The sequence below is a fragment of the Echinops telfairi genome, unplaced genomic scaffold, assembly GCF_000313985.2.
Source record: "Echinops telfairi isolate 266 unplaced genomic scaffold, ASM31398v2 ScPeMD7_7400;HRSCAF=8409, whole genome shotgun sequence".
Classification (NCBI taxonomy): domain Eukaryota; kingdom Metazoa; phylum Chordata; class Mammalia; order Afrosoricida; family Tenrecidae; genus Echinops; species Echinops telfairi.
In genome coordinates, this window is record NW_022111300.1 from 20,457,834 (window position 1) to 20,469,331 (window position 11,498).

The 11,498-nt window shown below is 39.8% G+C and overlaps 1 protein-coding gene across 4 annotated transcripts in view; it reads right to left on the reverse strand.

Annotated features, from left to right (window-relative positions):
• Positions 1–3,300: 3,300 nt before the first annotated feature.
• Positions 3,301–11,498, reverse strand: part of NOL4 (nucleolar protein 4) — a 387,938-nt gene continuing 379,740 nt past the window's right edge. For all 4 annotated transcript variants that reach the window (XM_004702942.2, XM_004702941.2, XM_045296177.1 and 1 more), the window contains one exon: positions 3,301–5,329. In XM_004702942.2, coding sequence (XP_004702999.1) covers positions 5,136–5,329 — 194 coding nt within the window. In that variant the 3' untranslated portion in view covers positions 3,301–5,135. The remainder of the gene's footprint in view (positions 5,330–11,498) is intronic.

Genomic DNA, 11,498 nt, shown 5'->3' on the forward strand with positions numbered 1-11,498 from the left:
CTGTTAAAATAAACATGAGTATTACAGGAACATTCTTTGCGCTTTTAAATAAGCAGAAATTGTTTTAGGATAACAAATACAGAAGAAATATAGGTTAGCTTAAAACTTGTGATGAGAATGTAAACATTCTCCGACCTTCTGAATTATCTTCTTAATCTAAAGAATAACGAGTAACCCAATGTTCTGAAATCTCAAACGTGTTTAAACTAGTAGTCCCTTATACTCAGGGGAGACTACTAGAAATTTTAATTTTTATAAGATCACAAAGGCTCTAATATCCACATATTTTCCTCCCTTCCCCACTTTTCAGGTTGCCCTCCTAGTTAGAAGGGGAAATAACATAAGTCAAGTGAACCTTGAGCGAGCACTGAGTTGCCAGCGTTTGGGGGCAGGACAAGAGAAGGCAGAAGCACATAGGGAGGAAGTGGGATATGTGATGGTACATACATGGAGGAGATTACAATGAGTGAGTGGAAGCAAAATATGTGTTAATTGTTAAATGTAAAAGTGATGAATTTTCACCCAACACACAGAAAACTTAAAAAAAAAAAAGGAGAAAAGAGAGAAGAAAGAGGAGAGAATGGAAGAGGAGGTGGGACAGAAATCTGCTGATTATTGTAGAAAAATTGCTCCAGGAGCATGGGGCCCAGTGATTAAATGCTTGGCTACTCACTGAAAGGTTGCTGGTTCAAACCTACCAGCCCCTCTGCAGAAGGAAGATGTGCCAGCCAGGTTTCTAGAAGTTTTAGCCCTGGCACCTTGGGGCAGCTGGGCAGCTCTGCTTTGACTTTGATCATTTCTATTAATCTCATTTAGATTTGAGGGCAATTTTTTTTTAAATCATTGTCTTCCTACCTTTCCTCTTTAGTCTTCCTTTTCCACCAGATGACAAATAAAATGTCAAGTTCTGACAATGTTTGTAGATTTGAAGAGTCACTGTGACGGCAGTCTCTCCCCAAACTCACTGCCATCTCGTCGATTCTGACTCAGAGACCCTAGAGGTAGGGGGCTACTCACTGAGCTCTAACCATAAGGTCAGTGGTCCAAACTCACCAGCCACGTACTGGGAGAAAGCCAGCGCTGTCGGCTCCCATCATGATTTCAATTCCTGAAACCGAAAACAGCAGTTCTGCTCTGTCCTCCGGGTTTACGATGAGTGAGGGCAGTAAGGACTTGTCTTTATCAAAAGGTGTGTACATATATGTTCTTGGTGGCCCTTTAACCCCTCCTTCTTCTTTCTTGCGGTTTTTCGGTGCTGTCAAGTCTGATTCACAGGGACCCGGTCCAACAGCATGCAATGCTGCGCGTTCCAAGACCATCCTCACAGTTAGTGTGGTGCTTCCGCCCATGAGTTAATCAGGCTGCTGGTTGGAATTCTTTTCTACTCACCTGTTTGTCTTAAATTGGTTTCCTCAGGGTGATCGTGCACAATATCACACTTAATGATTTTCCTGGCTCCTGCTTTCCAAAGGCTATATTAGCACATTCTCCTCCTCCTCCTTCTTTTGTTACACATGTAATAAATTCTGTTAGTTTGTACTTTGGGGGATGGAAGGAAGGTCATTATCCAGCATGACTAAATCTATTACCCCAGAAGTCCCTACTTGGATGGACCATACAAATAGTACAAGAGTCAACCACAGTTAAAACACTTCAGTTTTTCTTCATCTGCTCTAGGATCCCTTTCCAGCTTAGCCTCGCCTGTAAAGCTGTGTGTCAATTGGTGTCCAGGAACCTTTTTCTAGTCTTTTCTAAAATTCAACCTATTTGAAACACTAACCTCATGTAATTTTATAGACCATGTTGTTATAAGCATTGCTGGTACCTTTTTTTTTCTTTCTCAGTTTGTCTTCAAAGAAGGAACTAAAGGATTAATAATCCACACAAATCATGGTCTTAAGTGTTTGGGAACCAGAAGAACTAGATGGTGCCTAACTACCACTACTCAACATTCTGACAAGGGGCACAAGAGGAAGTCTCAAAGAGATTGGGAGAAAAACGCAGAGCAAGCTCAGAATCCTAAAAATGGTCAAACTTACTGGATAGAGACCAGGGGCATCTCTGAGGCAGTCACCCTGAGATATTCTTAGACTTGGAAATGAAACCTCTCCCAGAGGTTACTTTTCACTTATGCAACAGATAAGGTCATAAAAGAAACAACATCAGCATGGAGTAGTGTACTCTTAAAAAAATAGTCTCTATGAGATACAATAGTCAACATTTACCTTAAAGCAAAAATGTGAAGGTAAGGGAGGCCAGGGAAGTTAGATGAATGGCGATAGAACAACCAGAATGGGTATAATGAGAATATTGAACCATTGTGAAAAATATAGCCAATGCCACTGAACAATATGCACAGAAATTGTTAAATGAAGTTAATTGACTGTGTAAACATTCACTAAAAACACAATAAAATATTCTTAATTAAAAAAATGCTTATGGTTCTTCCTAGATGCTGGGATTGTTTTCTTGCCTCTTTTTGTCTTTCTCTCTTTCTATCTCCTTTTCTTTTCTCTTTTTCCTTTCTTCCTTCCTGAAATTTCTTTTGTAAACAAATAATGCTATGTTCACCATGATCACCCTTAAAATGGTGGATCGTATTGTTATCGTCATTGGGCATCAATGTGTCAGCGCCACCATAACTACCCTCCGTACAACAGAATGAAGCACTGCCTGGCCCATGCCTCTGTCACCTTTGTCGTCATGTTTGAGCCCCTTGTTGCAGCCACTGCAGCCACTCATCTTGTTGAAGGTCTTCTACCAAGCGTGATGTCCTTCTTTGGGCCCTGGTCTCTGCTGATAACATGTTTAAAGAACACGAGTTGAAGACTCACCATCCTTGCATCCAAGAAGCATTCTGGCTGTACGTCCTCTAAGACAGATTTATTTGTTCTTCTGACAGTTCATGAGACTTTCATTATTCTTCACCAACAACATGATTCAGTTGCACTAAGTCTTAGAGGGCATGAAGCCCCTATGCTATTTTTGAGCGGGATTAAATCAATTTTGACTCATAGCTACATTCTAGGACTGAGTAGAACCTAGGATTCCCTAGGCTGTGATCTTTACAGAAACAGATCTCAAGATTTTATTTTTCCTTTGATGGAACTTGGTTCATGGATTTGAATTTTGACCTTTTGTGTCTCAGCTAAGTACACAGCCATGTGTCCCCAGGACCCTTGTAGCAGGATAAAACAGGTGGTGTTTAAACAAATGCTTTATCTGTTACATCAACTGCATTTCTAAATAAATATATAGTTGCACAAGTAAAATGGCTAAACTTCAGTATACAGGGCTGGTTCCAAGTCCCAGGGCAGGATGTACAATCAGGGCAGGATTTACAACTTAGTACCTGGGATGCAGTCTACTACAATAGCTCTGGCTTCGGGACATTGATAAGGTTTCACAATCATGGTTTTAACACAGAAATCTGTTTATTAAACCAAACAAAACAGAGAAAATTATACCAGCCCTCAATTTTTGAATTTTCATTTAAATAAGCAAATTCTAAAGTCCACACCTTAAAAGATGTTTGTGCATCTATGTATTTCCAAAATACTCATATTTCAGTAAGATTTTCACATTATATTCACCAACAGTATCACAAAAGGGTTTTTTTTTTGTCTGGTTATTTGTTTTCGTAACTGTAAGGAATGGTAATTCTAGAAACACTAGAAGAAAAGCATAGCAATGTCCACAGTTACAAGAAAAAGTGCACATTACTGGGTCACAATCACAGTCATTACTTGAAAAACTATAGGCAATAAGTAGTCAGAAATATCACTGATGCCTCAAACTCATTGTCGAAAATGGAGCTACATAAATTACATAAGTGAAATAAGGCAGACTCAGGAATGCACAAGGAATTTGTAATCCAACCAAATCTAAACAACAGAAAATAGTACAAGAAGCATGAACTAAAGTTACTTCTCCCTAAGCATTCTTAAAAATAGGCTTGTCTCAGTGCACAGAGAAAACACCATTCATGGGTAGTCGGCACTATAAAATAAAAAGGAGGGTCACGTATGGGGACCGGGAGTAAGTTTGCAGCTGCAGCTGCTAAGAGTACTTTATATCCTTTGTAACCTAGAGACTGGAAAGGATACAAATCATATCAAGAGAGGTAACAGTCAGTTTGGAAACTATTTCTGGAGGAGAGAACTGAAAAGAAAACTACCCTCAAGAGTGCACATTTTCAGATTGTCATTTGCAACCTCTTAACATTCCGTCATCTAGTCCAGTTGCTGCTAGAGAGATGGCTGTAAGACAGAAGCGGCAACCAGGAGTGAGCAGCTGTGATCTTCAAAGATATGTCTCTTTTCCTCTTAAAAAAAATGTTGCGCCGAGGACTGCTTATGGTCAAGCTGCAGTGTTGAGTGGGGGGTTTGAGAGACAGGCTTCTCATAGAAGTCATTCCTGAAGTCATGATTTAAAGAAGTAGGTAAGGGGTTTCCGGCCTTGTTATTTTCTTGTAGAAAGATTTTGGAAAGAGGAGAAGGCAAAGCTATGTGGAAAAGGTACGTACAGTAGTTTCTCAAAACAGTTTTCTTTAGGACCTATGAAAAAGTTACCAAAGTAAAAATGACAATTTTTGAATGCAAAACAAGTTTTCTTTTTATAAAAATTACATATATGCTTTTTTTTTTTAAAATACAAGACCCTTTTCATTGTTGTTTTACCCCATAGCAAGAGGAAAGGTGGCCTTTTTTAATGTCTGTGTGCCAGTTACTGCAACTCTCCAGGCCATGAGTCACTAGCAAATTCCACCAACATTGCATTTGGATCTTGAACTTAAGATATAGATCTATCTATCTATATATGTATACCACACGGTTCCTCTGTTTTATCCTTGAATTCAGAATATACAGCCTTTTTTGCCACCAATATTTATGCTGACATACTAAAAGGAAAAGCCATCGGCTGGACACTTTAAAGTATTTCAAGTACTTCAGAGGTCAGAGTTCCTTTGAAGCACCTTAACACATCGCTTTATGGATCAAGGACAATGTGGCATAGTGGAAGTCTTTCTGTTAAAAGACTGTGCAGTAAGACCAGAAGTATCTCTGCTGGGAAATCAAAAAGTCATTAGTGGAAACTGCAAATTTCTACCTCAGTGAATATGGCCATCATTTGACTCAGTTCTGTTGTAAAATAAGATTTTCCAGTTCATCTGCAGAACGCAATAAAAATGCAGCGGATTCCCGATAGCCTGCCACAAGCTGTCTCACGGCGTTGATTTCAGTGGGGCTCAGCTGAGGCCTGGAGCAGGAACTGCCGGAGGACCCTGAGCTCGTTGCCAACTGCCTCTTCATGCTGAGATCGGTGGGTCCTGAAAAAGAGTCGTAACATCAGGCACAGGAACAATATCTGTTGTAGGCCTTAAATGGTGAGCGTGGAAACATAAGCTAAACTAAATTCACATGCACCTTTGTGAGAAACTCACGATGACTTTGACTAAAATACATGCTCTCCAAAAAAGAATCAAATACATTAGATCAGTAGGAGAGTGTACAGGCATATTTCTCAGACCCCTGTGATGGAGAAATAGGAGAAGAGAACTGTGCTAGGGTGGGACAAACAACGAAGCACTTTGCTACCATGGAAGGCTGGGAACTCCAACCCACCCAGGAGCTCCTCGGAAGATAGACCTAGCAACACTTCGGGACAGCCAGGACCTGAAAACGCTATGGAACAGGGATCCTCACACACATGTAGTGACTACCAACACAGAGAGAATAAAAGTAAACGTGCCTCACATGTTGTAGAACTTCACCCGTGTAGAGTACAAGGGGTTAAAAACATCAGTTATTGCATTTGATCATTGACATTGTAAACTCCAAATTCAACATTGGAACACCCCTAAGTTGTGATTCTGATGTCTTGAGGGGAGGAACAACTTAATGTCGACAGAAGCACATCGAAGGCGAGGGGCGCTCAGGCATGGGTGTGGCCTGGGACAACTGTGTTGGCACAAGAAACACGTGACCCCTATTTGTTTTCTTCACATGCCAGGGCTTCTTTTCATCAGGTTGATTGGTATTCTCAAAAAGACCTCGATGGACACCCTAGCACTATAAAGCTCCTCAATTAAAAATAGGGACAAATTTAGGGGCCTTCATACTTGGCATAAACACCTTATTAAACGTAAGTAGAATACACAAACTAACCGAAGACAAAATCAATGACTGGGACTTCCTTACAAATACTTCACCAACACAGTAAAAAGAGAACCCATGGACTGGGTTAAAAAAATGAGCAATGATATATTGCACAAGGAACTAATCGCCAAAATCAATAGGAAACCTCAGCACCTCAACAAGCAAAGGACGACTAATCCAATTTACAATTGGCAAAGAACTTGATCAGACAGTTCACCAAAGGAGATATTCAGGTAGTCAGGAAACATGACGAGTCTGAAATTGCTCGGCATTCAAGAGATGCAAATCAAAACAATAATGAGATACATCATACCCCAGAATTGATGGCAACAGTTTCAAACACAGAAAATCACAAGTGCTGGAAAGGGTACAGAGAGACCAGAGCTGGTGGGTCTGTGAAACAACAGAATCACCGTGGAGAGCAGTAAGGCGCCTCTAGAAAATTTGGGGACTAGAAATACCACATGATCTACTAATCCCTCTACTGGGATCAAAATGAAACACACACATGATCAGAAATATGCACACCTAGGTTTCCCGAAGCACTCCTCACAAGAAGACAGAAAGCACCTGGGTCCCCATCAGTGGAAGACTGGGTAACTAAACGTCGGTGTCTACACACCAGGAGATACTAGTCAACATTCATATGAATAGTGTGAGGAATGAGGAATTTGTGAAACACTTCATGACATGGAGGAACGTGGAGAATATTATCCTGCGTGAAATTATTCAGTCACAAAAGGGCAAATATTCGATGAGACCACTGTTATTTACAAAAAAAAAAAAAAAGATTTCACACCACAATCAATATCCAACAACGGGGATGGGCAAAAACGATGGAAGCAGGGCAAGATGGGGAGGTTTGATGAGCTGTTGAAGGTGAAACTGATGATCTCGCTGCAAACCTTCACTTAATTCCCAATAAAAAACTTGAAAAGATGTAGTTATGCTAAAGGGAAGATTGCTTTAGAAATGGTCACTAAACATGTGCATAGTGTAAACAATACGCGGAGGAACTTGACTTTGAGAATGATGTTAGGCACTGTTAAGGGCACTTCTATACGTACGTGCATATAACATTCAAATGCACACACTTCTCTTTTTCCATATTTTAGGTCTACTTAAAGTCTGACAGGTCTACTTTTTGATAATGTTTGTACATTTTTACGCAAAACAACTGTAAAGCATATTTTAAAATATTTAATTCAGATAATTATGGAGAAAGCATTTCTGAGATAATCTAAATGTTCATTTTATAATTCTTTTCATTTAGTAAGCATTACTTATAGTTATTAAATCTAGAGTGAGCAATAACATTAAATAAACATACTTAAGTAAGACAGCGGTAAGCACATGATTAAAGAACCCTGGTGGTGATGTCAGCTAAGCACTGGATTGCTAGCCACGAGGTTGATGGTTCAAATCCACCAGCCATTCTGCAAGAGGAAGATGAAACTATCGGAGCTTGTGAAACTTCAATGCCTCAGAAACTATGAGTCGAATTGAACTTGGTGGCAGGGGGGTTGTTTTTGTCTGTAAGCACATAACTCAATGGGGCCTGTAAAAATGAATGAGTCTATAACCTGAAGGTGTTTAGCTGATTTTCTCTACACCTACTGCAACTTTTCAGAAAATGACATTCATTTAGTGAAACTATAGTGAAAGATGCGATTTCATCCTTCAATTCTTCCTTGAGGCATGATGGAGTCAGGGCAAGACTCCCCTCTTCTCCACTGTCGACCCAGGAGGGCAAGGAGCCTGACTGCCTGTCAGCTGAGGGGCAGGCATCCATGGGAGGGAAACAGCTGGACTTGGGATTTAATTAGAGCAAAGACTAGTCCAGCACATTGGAAATCTGACATCGGAGAGGAACTTCTTTCCACTTCTGCAGTGGCCTTTCGAAGCTTTAAATTTCTAGGGACCATTAGCTTCCGTTTGGTTATGTCTAAAACCATGACACTGACATGGCAAGTTGAAAGAGAGTGAGAAGGGGGCGTCACACTTGCCAACAAGAGTGACCAGAAACGCGTTCAAGCAAATCATTATCAGCAACTCACCTCTGTGGAGAGTGATGAGTGGAACAAAGAAAGCACGGGACAAGGCGCTGCATAAACCCCCTTCCCACAGGACTTTCTTGACTTCATGCTTTAGAAGTCCTGTTGCAGAAGGAATCTTTATAAAGAATATTCAGAAAGTTCACTTTCTCTGCTGTGTAGACTAGATGATTCGTGTCTGCTTGGCTTATTCCTGTGATCTTATTAGATATGGGAACTTTTTGTGATTGCTTTCCTGCCAAATCTATTTCTGATTGTCATTCTGAGGTGGATTTGAGACCAGGGAGGTATAGGGCTCCAGTTCTTTTTGGGGTGAGGGTGCATAACTTTATGCTCCATCTCTTGTTCAAGGATAGATTTCCAAATCAAAACATGGCTTATCCTTTCATCCAGGCCTGATTGAAAAACAACAACAACAACAACAACAACATTTTATTAGGAGCTCTCACAGATATATTATTATTATTATCTCACAGATATCATTCATAATATATTATTATTATCTCACAGATATCATTCATAATATTAATTATATCTGTGAGAGCGCCTAATAAAATGTTTTAAAAAATGAAAAACCACTACCACAACAAATGAACAGTGGCTATCAAGTCATCCTAGATATGTAGGCCAGAATAAAACTATTCCATCGAGTTTTCTTTCTTTCTTTTTTTTTTTTTCCATCGAGTTTTCAATGACTCATTTTTTGGAAGTAGATTAGTAAGGCATCTCTGGGAGGACTCAAACCTCCAACCTTTTGGTAAGCAGCAGCCTCCAACCTTTTGGTAAGCAGCAGAGTATGTTAACCATTTGTACTACTGTCATTAGGGGCGAAGCACTAAATAGAGAAGACACCCACACCTCTGTTTACTTTTATTTTTCCACCCAGAAGAAAGTTGGCTTCTTTATCTTGATTTTTCCTTTTAGACCTACAGAATCAGGAGGAAGTACATAAATCAAAATGACAAGGAATCTTTTTTTCTGTGCATGTATTAATCAAACTTTAATTTATAAAGTCAAGCAGTAAAGAAAAACAAAAAGCAAAACCCCATCATCTATGGACATGTTATTTAACTGTAAGAGTAGTGCTTCCCTGTTACAAGCATTTGTTTCTGCCTCCTCAGGTCATTGTCATATTAGTAAATTTACCTTAAATAGTATGCCCAAAATTTTAATGTAATTAAAATGCATATCAATTATGAAGCAAAATTTCAAATTTTATGGAGACGTAGAATTTAAAGATGTCCAGTAAGTAAGTATTCTCCTGGGGACCTTTGAAATCACAGACAAGGCTACTAAGAAGACCACTAAGAAGAGTGGTCTTGGAAGAACTAGACTAGTTCATAAGAATGATGGTACAATAGACGCCTTAAAATGTCCTTATTTTTGAATATCACAAGTTAAGGAAAACACTTACGAGACTCAATGAAGCCTTTTTTTTTTAATACATATCTACATTTTCGTCAAAATTCAGTAGACGTACTTCATAATTATTTTGAAAAGTTGGATAAAGATGAAAATGTCATATTATTATAAAATGGTGTTTAGAAAATGAAGCTTCATTAAAAACCAGCTCATCATTTAAAACTGTTTTACTAGATTCTGGTTCACATTTAAATTATAACAAAATCTCAAATAAATGAAAATATATGTGTCTAATTCTTCATTTTATTTTACACAGTAAGCTATCATTTGAATTTCTTCCCTGCTCACAGTTCATTTTCAAGGGTCCTTGAACATGCTCTGTCCTGGGGTCTTCTTCTTGGAGGGACCCAGGAAGGCTCTCTCTTCCTGCTTTAGAGATGGCTCACTCTCACAGCCAGGGGTGGTGGTGGCTGAAACTGACCACTCCCCTCTATTAGTGCTTTACACAGCCTAGCTACAGGGGCCCTCCCTATCATTTGGAGGAAGTTATAGAGGCATGGGTAGAAAAGCCATATAAATAAATTTCACCTCGCCACAAGAGGGAGGGGAAAGAAGGACACACAGGAGGAAGTATGGCCTTCCTCAGAACTGCGACCATTCAAACTCACCGTGTTCTTGAACATGCTTACAGGAACAAAGCACTGATAAAACATGATTAACCCAAGAACAGTATACTGAATGATGATAAATAAAGCAAATTACATTGCCAGAAATCTTTAAGAACCAGATTCCAGCCCCCCCCCCACACACACCCTAAATTTAGTGTACAAGTTAATTAGATAGCATCAGAACACTCAAGATAATTCTCCTTTTTAATGGGCTTAAATGACCAGAAATAATTTTTTCTCCCAATAGCCATTTAGATACTAAACAGAGTGTTAGTGACCCTACTCCTTTAATCTTTTCTTGACTTATTAGCTTTGATTTAAAGTGAATGGACCAAACAGCAGCAGCTAAGGACGCAAAGCTCGCTACGCGGGCTCACGTTCGAATGCGTTCACGTCCAAGAACCCTATCAAGTGTACATAGTTGGACGACAGGGTTCTTAGAACACACATTTTTATGTCCGTCAGCCATAAAACCTTGTGTCTTAAAACAAAAAGAAATATTAGCATTGCAATTATAATCATGCTTGGAATCTGAAATTGTATTTTTAGCCTAAGAGGGGGGAAAAAGACAGCATATTTAACACTCTCAGTTTCCTAGAGTTATTCAAGCAGACAGCCCCAGGATCTCTAGTGGCGCCGGGAAACGCCTCCTCACCCCTACCCCCAGTCTCCAGGGTAGTTACTGAGTCCATTCCAACTCATGAAAAGCCCACGTGTCACACAATAGAATTGCTCCCTAGGGTTTTCCTGATTATCATCTTGACAGAAGAACATCACAACTTGCCTTCCCTGGCCCTGCTGGGTGGGTACAGATCACTGAGCTTTCGGTTAGCAATCAAGCCTAAAGCATTTACACCACCTCCCACCTGTCTTCTGTGTCAGAGAGAGAGAGGTTTCTCTTACTTCCAAGAAAAGCAGATATTCTGAATTCCCCAGGAGAACTGTCCTTGGGAGAATGACAGGGGGCTGGCGAAGGTCATTGGAAGTGTTTGTTTAGATCGATCTTCAGAAGGTAAGTCAAAATCTAAAGGAGCCAATCAGCATGAACTTACATTGGATGCAAATTCCTTGAGCTATGTACCAGCAAACTCAAGCAAAGGGAGCCCTGAAAACGGATGGAGTCTTCCTTTTATTACAGATGTTCAGTGAGTAGTGACAAGATTCTCAAGAGGATTTGACAGATTTGTAGAGATTCATTTCACTGGAGGGTAGAAAGCAGCTGATAAAAAATGTTGAAACAACCACTGAAGACAAAG